This window comes from Ptychodera flava, chromosome 3 (genome assembly GCF_041260155.1).
Source record: "Ptychodera flava strain L36383 chromosome 3, AS_Pfla_20210202, whole genome shotgun sequence".
Lineage (NCBI taxonomy): Eukaryota > Metazoa > Hemichordata > Enteropneusta > Ptychoderidae > Ptychodera > Ptychodera flava.
Genome location: NC_091930.1, coordinates 228,990 through 241,623, shown reverse-complemented (window position 1 = coordinate 241,623; position 12,634 = coordinate 228,990). Strand labels below are relative to the sequence as shown.

Genomic DNA, 12,634 nt, shown 5'->3' with positions numbered 1-12,634 from the left:
GTGAACGCAATTTATTCTCTCGGGTTTGTTTCCAACATCAGTGGATAATAAATCCTCATGTATGACGGGAAAACTTACAATTGGGGTGTATAGTTTGAATTGTACTCTCACATTGTAACTCAAGAAAATCCCTGAGTGTTATTGATAACTGCGAACAAGTACGATGAAACAAATTCTAATCAAAGCAGGAAAAAGTTTTGTATACCACGGACACGTGTCCGAAACATGCTGTTCCACACTGAGACTCTGCCATGCCTTGTTAGCATCAATTGACCGACGGGGCACAGTGCACCGACCCGTTATGTGAATTGGAAACAAAAGCCTTTCAAAGGTTCCATCATCCTTTTCGCACCATGATGAGTAAATGAATTGATATTTGTGACTGACGCTACCCTGGCTGATACGTCCGTTGCCAACTGATACAAAGTTCACCATACCTTTTAAGCATCAGTAAACACCGCAAATCATCACGGTAAGATCCGTAATGTGATTGTCTGCTCTCCACAGCTGGAAAGTGCTCATCGAGGATGATGACAGTGGAAAATATTCCCACCGAATGGTTACTATATTTGCCTTATAACAGTACATAGCGTCGAAATAATGACAGGGAATGATAGCAGTACTCACAACATCACAATGCTTTATGTCAATTTATAACTTTCGATCTCAGTGCACTCGTTTTTGTCGATGCAATTTTCGGTTGCGACACTCTAACTTTCCTCTGCCAACTGATCAAATCTAAATAATGTGACCTATCGTATACCTGAAATAGAAAATCGATTATAGACATTCGTTAGTTTAAAAGGACCTCTGCTTCTTCTGCTGAGAGACGGTCGTAGAGGAAAGACGTCGATGTTCGACAAATGTAGTTTTATGGCCTCTCTGGTTCCCCAAAACAGAATTATGCGCAGGGCCCTGAGTGGCCTGACCCTGACGCGGAATCAGATAAACAGGACACATGCAGCATGCATAATAAACGTTTATGACTCGGCTTTGATGACGCATGTCCGAAGGGTCACAATAAAATGGTACCTTTGGTTGGTTGTTCCCATCCATAAAATGAGGCTCGTCAAATTTCAAAACATAGCGTTAAAGGTTAGTAGTGTTATACAGTCTCTTCACTCTGGAGTAGAGACTGCACTGACATCTAGATTACAGCTGTATCTCACTGTGGCTAATCAGTTCTATACACAAAACAGCGAATCATAAAATGCACTCACAAAATACACTAAACGCAAACAACCAAGATATAAAGGATGAGTGAAATTTCTTTACCTTTATTACATCCACTGAAGATGAATATTAGGCGACTAATAATGAAAGCCTGTCAAACTTTCGAAACATAGTATTAGAAGATCGTAGTGTTATGCATCCTCTCCACTCTGGAGTAGAGACTGCACTGACAAACAGGTGGCATCTGTGTCTCGTAGTGGTTAATCAGTACCATACAAAAACAATGAAACATAAACTATACTTACAAAATACACAAAGTACACAAAACGCAAACAGCAAGATACGAATGATATTTGGAGTTGCTTTCCATTTTAGGTGCCGCTGTTTGAAAGGTCATCAACTGTCGCTGAGCTGTCTCCTTTTTTAGTTTGACGGCTTTGTGTTCAGTATCAGGGAAAATTATTCTCGACGGTTTACATACAGTCAATTGGCATGGTTTTATGCGCCTTCAAAGTGAAAAAAATAAACTTTTGCTCAATCTTTTCTCATGGAATTTTTCTACCATTTTCTTTCAAAATCAAGAATTAAAATTGGGGATCATCGCACAAATTTTGGTACAAGGGACACAAATTACCCAAGAGTTACCAATATTCGAAATTTAAAATGGCCACCATATCTCTGTGTTACTTCTATCTAGGAAAAAAATTATATTTTGGATCTTGGATTTTCGACTTCGAAAAACTAACTCGGTGAAAAGTGTTCTCATACCAAAAGTTTTAAAATGAACCCAAACACATGGTAGATCAGAAAAGAATTGTGAAAACTTGAGTCTGAATATCCGTCGCCGGGACTCATTCTACCTTAACGCTTCAAAAGATATTCCACGTTTGCCTTGCATATAGCAATGTACACTGAACTGTAAGGACCGTCTATTAAACATAAGTGAATAAATGATATGACTAGTTGTTCAGTTTTGAGATCTTTTCATTATTGTTACTTGCTCAATGCAAAAAAGCTTACATCTTTTGAACAACACAAAATGTTACTATCTTAAATCCCAAATGTGAACAGCGTGTTAGTCCGGCTGATACAACTGGGGCGACATTTTTGCTTTCCCGTGAAATCTAAACATGCGTTAATTCCAGCTTCCATTTTATCGTGTTGAAAAATACGTTTTGAAATAAGAACTATCTTATCAATTAATGTAAAATGGTTCTTATGATAAGATCATTGTATCTTTATAGAGACCCGATAGATACATTTCAGGCACGTTAACTATAACTGTGAAGAAGACATTCTACTTTCTCGTTTCTTTTTTTCTGCCGAACAGAAAATGTTTTATTGGAAATTATAAACATCTCCAAATTAGCAAATCAATTTTAGTTTAAATGCCCACAAACACTTGTGTTGAGCAGAAGGCAAAGACATCACGTCCGCTTAAATCACTCACGATAAATTAGCATGACTGTCACTGGCGCACACTCCGTTTTAAACATGGACGCAGCAGTATGTTATAGCATGACATTACACAAACGTATATTATCATCGCAGGTACTTGTTTCGGAAATTCAATACAGTGATTCTTTAGATGCTATTCGAGTAAAATGTTGCCCTAATGAGTTTCCGCTACTTTTTGAAGATTAATAATGCTGAATAGCCAAATTCATTTAATTTGATATACATTTTTTTGGGATTCAAAGAACAACTTTAAATGCAGGATGCGGTTTTCTACCTTGATTTACCAGAAAACATGGATGTTTTATTTTCTGTTTGTCATCTTTAAGAAGAACTTTCCTATGATTATTTCAACGATTTCCTTTCCTGTGGCTGATGTCGATCACTTTCGTTGATCATTTACCCCTAACGACACTTTTTTTTTGCGTCATTGCATCAATTGCCTGCTAATTTACACTGATATACTTAATTCTAAACTCACCAAGAAATGCAAGTTGAGCTGTATAACACGACTGGCTGAATTAAATTCCAGCGACTGGATTCATCCAGATAATGTTGTAGTTTTTCAATGTTTCGGGTCAAAAAGAACATTTTGTAATATATATATATATATATATATATATATATATATATATATATATATATATATATATATATATATATATATATATATATATATATATATATATACTGAGAATCTAGGAACTTGTAGTTGTCACTCTACAGGCTATTTCATGCGCTAAGCAATCATCATCCTGATGATTGCTTAGCGCATGAAACAGCCTGTATAGTGACAACTACAAGTTCCCAGCTTCTCAGTATTACCGCCCTGCAGAAATGCATTGAGCACTATACTTTGCCTGCATTGACAAGCAATCCATTTTCGTATATATATATATATATATATATATATATATATATATATATATATATATATATATATATATATATATATATATATTATATTATAATAGTTAATCGAATGACAGTGAAATGTTTCTAATAGTTAAACTGCGAAAAATAAACATCAATTCTCGATATCAAATGTGTTAAATTGTCGCTTGTACATCTCTATCTTGGGCGACCCTCTGTGCTCTCAGTATCAGAGTAAAGAATGAAATCCAAGCAGGCTTAGTGTAAGATAGTATTTTATTACTTGCTACCAATAGCTTGGTAAATGAAAAATTGAATAGGAGCTAGCGTATCATCAAGAATAAAAAATCCTTAAAAATAAGATTGCTTCTTGAAATGAGAATCTTTGTCAATATTTCAAGGACTTAAAAGGTGGATGCGAAGATGAAATTACAAATTGCCATGTCCTTTCAGAGATAATGTTCTTTAAGAAATAATCAATCTCAACAACTGAAATAAGCAAATAAAGCAGTAGCCAAAGAGTGATGCTGGTATTTGTTTGTCAATGTGTCTTTGTAAGGTATCTCCGTGACGTTCAGCCAAGATGTCCCCAGATAATCATGAAAATGCTCTTTCACCCGCTACAGGCTATTCCATTACATTTTGCAACATATATTATAATCCAATCAAGGGAGTATGTGGCCGTGGCCAGGTGACCACTTTTCCAACATCAGGGGGCAAATGTTCTCCTGCTTCGAGGGTTTACATTTCCTTGTTTGGTCTACACTGTCTCCGTTACATGACTTTCATACCGACTTTTTACTCCAAATTTTTGAATTTACACACAAAACATAATCCCATACGTGATTTCCACGAAAGACGAAAATAACTTGACAACAGACCAGTCTTTATTACAGAACAGTGCAATGATGTATTTAAATCACTGTTATGAGGTTTATCGATTTTAATGCATAATTTTGTATAAACTGTATTTCCTGTGTAAACCGTGTAAATAGATCAATTTTACATCCCGAAGATATCAAGTTGAGAATAGTTACGGCTTATTGCTACGCAAACTTTGTTCGTCCTACGAGCAGGATACCAGAGATCGACCAGAGTAGAGGCGTGTGGTTGACAATTAAAAGTCTTTATTCCCAAAGTGATTAAGCTTACAGATGAGCCAGCCGGTGTTAAGTGCTACTAACTCAACTTAACGTCCGACTATATACTTTATTGACTTAATTGTAAAAACAACAGACATTAATTAACTTAACTATAAATACAACAAAACTTCATTTTAAATGTACGTCCTAACTCATTATCATACTTAAAGAGAAAAACACCGGATGTTATTAGCATGTGAAAAGTAACAGATCGTTATAAGCAGATTAAAGTGAAAAACAACTTAAAGAGAGACAACGATGTCACGGACTTCAATTAACATACAACTAAGAAAAACAACAGATGTCACGGTCTCTAATTAACATACAGCGGTCGGCATGCAGTAGGGCATTGAACTCTGTGTCTTAACAAAAGTTTCTGATGAAAAAACTCCATTTGTAACACTCTCCGTCTTTCAAGCAATGCGTCCCGCATTGTTATCCATAAACTATTTAAATTTTTAAAGTGTAAAGAAAGCAAACAGTCGTACATTTACAACAATTCGTAAAGTCTTAAGAAACGAAAACTTACATACCAAAGGTAATTCCTTGTTTACATCGAGTTTTAAATGGCATATACATGGCCATCCTCGCAACTCTGAAGAAAACGTACACATTTGTTTCATTTTCCTTGAACTTCGTCATCATCACATCGTCTTCAAATTATTACAATATCATTGATTCCTTATATTCAACTTAAATATTTTCTTACAACTTAATTGCGCATATTCGTCATTATATGAGGTAGAGTGGGATAATCGCCGATTTCTCATATTAGTTTCAGAGATTGACGGCTTAAATATTCCCGTCCTTTTCACCTCGTGTGGCTCCCTTCAGGGGGCATAATTATCATAAATTCTCATTTATCCGTTTCTCTTCCTTTTTGTTGAAATTTTGAAGAAACAAAGAATAGAACAATATCACAAAACAATTTCGTGAGCTTAGTTTTGTAATAAGAATAGGCTACTTGAATCACAGCATCGTAATATGCATTCACTTTGTGTATGAACAATGCTCAAATCAAAAAATATCTCTGTTTCGTTATACCGATGCTCCTACAAATGCATCGTCACAATAACTTATATAAAATCATCTCTACGTTATGAAGTTTTCCCAAAACTTCGTACGTAAAAGTCACCTTTACTCATCGTGACTATCTAAAATTCTCGTAAAACTCTTAAAAACTCTTGAAAACTCGTCTTCTACATATACAAAAATAAAACAAGACATTTTTCTATTTTTCAAGTATTGTTTACACAGGCAGTGTATCAATTACTAAAGTGCGATTCAAATCTTAGAATAATTTCACAAACAAATAAGTAATATCATTGCTAAATGATAGCAGTAGTTAACATGAAACGGAGGTTAATTTCTGTTCGTAATACCATATGACACCAGTCGGCTTGTATAAAAATGTATTCTATATAATTCAACTGGTAGGATTACATCATACACACTCATTTACACTGGAGGCCTCATTTCATTCATACTCAGAATCAGTCATGTAAATCCATACCGTGATGAATTAAAATATGAATTTCTCAGTTGTTTTGTCAGCGATTGTTGCTTATTCGCTAGCTGTATGATCAAAAGGAGTCTGAAGTGAACAGTCAACTCTTTCTTGATTGGATGTAAGATTTTGAGAAATATAACCAGAAGAAAGACAATTCTTCATCGAATTCCAATTATTCCGATACAATTAACTAAATGCCTATAATAATAGTTCTAACTTACATGTCATAAATCTATACCATATTTAGCAAAAAAAAAAAATTGAAGTCGACTTCAAAATACATATCACCGTAAAATAATTAAACAAAACTTTTAAACATCGTAATAAGAACCAAATTGAATGTTCATTATTAGATCATATTTTGATTTCATCGAAAGTTCATTAGTAACTAGAGTTCGCAGAGTCCGTGATGCTTCAAACTTCATTACGATACTCACGGGCCGCTCACTGAAGAGGTCGGTGATTTTCGCAGCTTGCTGAATTGTTCTTCGTTGTTCGGTGTATGTTGATTGCTTCCGTTGATTTCCTGCAGTAGATTTCTTCATAGATATTTCGCTTTGGTTCATATTACCATGTTACTCAGGTAGTCGAATTCCAAAGATCATTTCGTCGTATTCAGTCTTCTTGTCGTCATCGTTGTTGGTTACCAGTACCATCGCCTCACATTCTCGTCTTCCCGGCCTTTGAATATACCAGGAGCCAAACCATCTGATGTATCTCCGCAGGCTCGTTGTATCTTAGCCAATTGATCGTCAACCCCTCTTTGCCATTCGTCTGCAGGGTTTTCGTGTCCTTCTGCCATCGTTCTGTAGCTTCTACCAGACCTTGTTGTCATATATCAACCACAGCTTGCTTGGTCTACCCGGATTCTCCACCACTTATTGCTACGGAAACTTTGTTCGTCCTACGAGCAGGATACCAGAGATCGACCAGAGTAGAGGCGTGTGGTTGACAATTAAAAGTCTTTATTCCCGAAGTGAATAAGCTTACAGATGAGCCAGCCGGTGTTAAGTGCTACTAACTCAACTTAACGTCCGACTATATACCTTATCGACTTAATTGTAAATACAGCAGACATTAATTAACTTAACTATAAATACAACAAAACTTCATTTTAAATGTACGTCCTAACTCATTATCATACTTAAAGAGAAAAACACCGGATGTTATTAACATGTGAAAAGTAACAGATCGTTATAAGCAGATTAAAGTGAAAAACAACTTAATGAGAGACAACAGATGTCACGGACTTCAATTAACATACAACTAAGAAAAACAACAGATGTCACGGTCTCTAATTAACATACAGCGGTCGGCATGCAGTAGGGCATTGAACTCTGTGTCTTAACAAAAGTTTCTGATGAAAAATCTCCATTTGTAACAGGCTCACATTCTTTTCATTCAACTGATGACCGTGCCACCCCTCTAATGATTGCAACAAGTTATCGTTAAATCCTATAGGGCACTTGACTTTCGATATATGAGGCAGGCATCTTCAAGTATAAGTCTCGCAATAATCCAAAGTTAATTTTCTTAAAATGAGCCATGCTAAATGATTTTCCATCCCTACTTTATCAAACAAATACATCATCCGAAGGAAGTAACGAGGTGAAATATTATAAAAATACAATATTTTGTGCGATTTTGAAGTCGGCTCGTTTCGGAATTCACGGGCGTTGCTACAGGAAATGACGTAACTAATTGACCTACGAATGAAGGCGTCCATCGGGGCCATAGCAAATGCGAGCCTCGCCGCTGCACTTTCAACATGGTAAGAAGTTTCGCTTTTGGTGGCTAAAGTCACTGCGCCCATTGGCATTTTAACATGACGAGTCTGAACTAGAAAATAGTCCTAAAGTCAAACGAGATAAACCTCAAAATATGGCGAGACTTGCCCTTTTAATATATTAAGAATGCTTGTAGTAAACATATCAACATGTCACAAGAAAGATCAAGAACGTTAAAGTTCATGCTACTGGAAGTTTTCTTATTATAGTTTTCTCAGACTCAGAGTATATAGCACACACATAACAATCAATATACAGAAAACCTAGTAGAATATAATAGCAAAGCAATAGATTCTGCCTTCGCAAGCAAAATGTTTCAAAATTAGCTACTGGATAAATATTAAATTCTGTAACGTTACAAAACCTTTAAACTGAGTTTTGATTACTCCCTTCATTTGGCCATCAACATCGAATAGACCGATAACACAACGGAGGACAGACGACTTAAGCACAGGTGCAATCAGTGTAAAATATTTTAACAAGTAGTTGAGTAAAAATAAGCTGCAATAGATGATAAAAATAACAACTAGAATTTCATTTTTATAAATACTTGGTAGGTGCCTGTATGTAATATCATACAGGTAGATGCACTACTGACAACTTGGTAGAACATAAATTCACATTGGCTGAGACCTTGTACTGCAATAAAGAACTGTACATTACTGTAGAGATTCACATGTGTCGACGAAGAAACCGAAGCATCTATATATTTATAAATCTAATCAGATAAGGAATGACATTTGTTCCCAATGAGGTTATGGGGAGCTACCAAAGATAGTTACATTGTAAAAACATTAAAAGCTTTAACAGAGCCTTTTGAAGACCTTTTCCGAGAACTTGTGACAATGCAAATGCCAACAATAGTCATGAGTTGACATACTTTTCGATATCGAAACATATTTTCACAGCGTACAAGAATATAAAGCTACTGACATTTCATTATTTCGTTATTTTCTTTGCAGTCACCTCCATCTGTTAAAAACCAATGTCCCCAGTGCTTTGCGTTACGAATCTTTCTATCTACACCAACTATATAATTGATCTGGATAACCTTGGGCTTGGTCATCTCACGCAACGTGTCATTCTTGTACCATAACCCAGACACGAAATTCTCAAGGGGTAGCATTTTCACATTCACAGCAGTCTTCCTCAACACTCTCGCAAGAATCTGCATTTCAGAGTGTTCAGCGCCCATCGTTTCTGAACCATCACTTCGCGTATCCATGTAGCCTTGAAATTGTTTAAACACATCCAACCAAACCCCCTTTGCCGCCTGTGTGGTGTTCAGGTATATAAACCCTGCCGAAACGCCATTCCCCGACACGGTGTTGGACGTAGACACCAAATCATAGCCGGATAAACCCTTAATGGTAGGCAGTACGTCTTCGAACCATACAGCGTCAGATTCTATCACAGTCAATGGAATGTCTCTCTGCAGTAAAATGAGAATGATCCAAGTGCGTAGCAATACGAATTGATAGTAAGCAACTAAACCACATGATAATTTGAACATTGTTTGAAAGGGTAAGAGCACTACTTGGGCCTTTGGATTGAACTTTGAAAGACCGTCTAGCGCATTTTGGTCTGTAGCTATGAATAAAACCTTGGGTAATACCCCCATGCATTTCACGTTGCAGATCCAACTCTTAGTGATATTAAGGTAGCCACGATTGAGGAATTGCAGGGTAACGAAACCATACGTTTCTGCAATGTCCTTAGAAAGAGAAAGTATCCTTGATATGCTCTTCGTCCCTGTGCTGACAGTTTGGTTTCCAATCTTGAGGCGAGATTCTGTTATCTGCTGTTCGTTATCTTTATTTGGAAAATTTTGGCGTTGGCCAACACGGTTTGGTTTTTCGTGACTTGTGCCGGGGTTGTTTTCTGATGTGTTTGCCGTTGAGCTGGTTGAAATTCCAGTCACCGTTGTTTTGCTGTCTCCTCCTTTTGATAGTAACGTTTCTTCATCAGTTGTAGTCATTTGATTCCCGTCGATTCTAAACAGCTGATTTCGATTGGAGTTTCGGATTTTTTCTCGAGGAAACAGCTCCGGCCCTTTGTTATATCCGTATAGCAGTACACTGGCAATAATAAATATTGATGCAAGGCCCCGATGTAGTTTCGTCGATTGCATACTGACATAAATAGTTCTTCGCCGGTCAGGAGAATCAGTTGAAGTAGATCGAAAATCAATTTGATCTAAAATATATAGGGAGTCTTCCAAAAGAGTAGTGTGTCAGATGTTTTAGTTGTTGTAAAGTATTAGTTAATGTATGCATATTTCAATAGATACGGTGCTATCCGTTGAGAAGAAAACATCAAACTAATGTAATTTTATTCATGCATAAACATTATTATACTCAAACTAGTTCATCCGTGGCGACCCTCTGTGCTTCCAGGGAAGGGTCAACGATTAAAATGTGAGCAGGCGTTATGTGAATGCAAGATTTTTCGTTACCACATGGTAAAAACAGTTTTTATTGGTAAATGATAACTGAGGACTTCAGCCTAATTAAAATGAGAGACGCTGAGATAATTCAACTTCGTTTGCGACATACTTCACTGTTAGATGGTTACAGAACAATGAAGCTGTTGAACAGGTAAAGGTAAGAATCATTTACATATTATTTCTCGGACACGAATGCTATACTGTAACAAAGTCGCAGTCTTGTGATACTGCTAGATTTACAATTAAGACGTTTCAACTGAAAATGCATACATGTGTGCATATCTCGTCTCACCATATGACTAAACAGCGACTAGAATCGTTAAAATATGCTAGCTGTCCGACATCATTATTTCTAATTGTTGGAGTAAAAGTATGAAATCGTGATTTTATTTGATGAGGGTCTAAAAGAGGACAACGCTGAAACGTTTAAATATGTTTGCATTCCAGTTTGAAGAAATTCTAAACCGTTTAGGTGTTCAAAAGAGGACAAGTTCACACTTAAAGGGTTCTCACGACGACAGTAATCTAGTATCAACGGGATTATTGTGTGTTGTTAAAAATAGGTGTTCAGTTTTATCAGCAATCAATAGAATGATTGTAGGTTTATAGTTTTAATAATATGTGTTGTCATTCGAATATTATGGGATAACTTTCCGATCTCATCATATCCAACTGTTACATTCCCAAACATTGCAACCGTTACTGAGGCCGCTGATTAGTTTTCAGACCGATACATTCCTCAGGCTATATGACTTCACAGTTGTATACATCAAAATTAACGAACGTAGGCCGTCATGGTTCAGTTTACATCTCAGTTTTGGCAAGTCACAACATATTGTGTAAGTAATCAATGATAACAGACTGTCGTCAAGGTTAAGTAACTCCGACACCAAACTCTGGATCTGTGTAACGCTAAATAGCCACCCTTCTCTATAAACACGGATGGGCCACATAAGGTAAAACGCGCAATGGGAACATATATTTGGACTCTCAAATTTCTACATAATTTCTACATTTCATTTGTAATCTACCACTCTGGGATATTATTCTAAAAGCTCTTGGATCAAGAAAAACTTTCACCGTCCTAATTTTTTTTCCGAAAATCGAAAATTTATTTTTTCTCCATGGAGTTAGCACAGGGATGGTGGCCATTTTGAATTTCGAATATTGGTAAAATTTGAGTAATTTGTATCAATTGTACCAACATTTATGCGCTGAATTTTTATTCTTAATTTTGAAAGAAAATGGTTGAGATGTTGCTTGAGCAAATATTGAGCAAAAGTTTAAGTTTTTCACATTCGAGGCGCATATCACCGTACCAATTGACTGTATGTAAACCGCCGAGAATAATTTGCCTAATACTGACATACATACATACATACATAGCCGTCAAACCAGAAGGGAGACAACTTAGCATAAGTTGATTAGCTTTCAGACAACCACACGAAATAAAGGTAAACCAATCCATCGTTCGTATCTTGGTTTTTTGTAAGTGTATTTTACATTACATTGTTTTCTGTATAAAACTTATCAGCCACGGCAAGACACAGTTGGAATCTGCATAGTCTCTACTCTAGAGTGGAGAGAATGAATAACACTACGCTCCGCTAACGTTATGTTTCGAACGTTTGCGAGATTTTCATCATTAGTCAAATAACATTCATCTTCAGTGCATGTAAAATACACTAAACTAAAACAACCAAGATATGAACGATGTGTAAAGTTGCTGTACCTAACCCAAATCTAAAATAGAAAAGCATTAACGGTAAAGCCTTTTAAGACATTTCCCGAGAACATATAACAACGTAAATGCGAAGAATAGTCATGAGTTGACATACCTTTTCGATATTGACATATTTTCACAGCGTACAAGATTATAAAGTTACTGACATACCATTATTCCGTTATTTTCTTTGCAGTCACAGTCTCCTGTCAAAAACAAATATCCCCAGTGCCATGCCTTACCATCTTTCTATCTACACCAACTACATAATTAACCAGGATAACCTGGGCTTGGTCACCTCACGCAACGTGTCATTCTTGTAACATATCCCAGACAAAATTCTCAAGGGATAGGCTATTCACCTTTACAGTTGTCTTCTTTGAAACTCTCTCAAGGATCTGCATTTCAGAGTTTGCAGCGCTGATCTTTAGGCATCCAACATACCATTGTTCTCGTCAGTGTTGTGTTAAGGCAGAAGAACCCTCCCGTAATGCCTTTCTCTGACACGGTGTTGGACGTAGACAC

The 12,634-nt window shown here is 36.4% G+C and overlaps 1 protein-coding gene across 1 annotated transcript; it reads right to left on the bottom strand.

Annotated features, from left to right (window-relative positions):
* Positions 1 to 8,865: 8,865 nt before the first annotated feature.
* On the bottom strand, positions 8,866 to 9,918 carry LOC139130268 (uncharacterized). The gene has a single exon (XM_070696021.1). It carries the CDS (start codon positions 9,916 to 9,918, stop codon positions 8,866 to 8,868), a length of 1,053 nt encoding a protein of 350 aa, XP_070552122.1.
* Between the last annotated feature and the right edge of the window lie 2,716 nt (positions 9,919 to 12,634).

Coding starts and splice junctions, on each gene's coding strand:
- LOC139130268 (XM_070696021.1), bottom strand. CDS start 9,918: ATGACTACAACTGATGAAGAAACGTTACTATCAAAAGGAGGAGACAGC.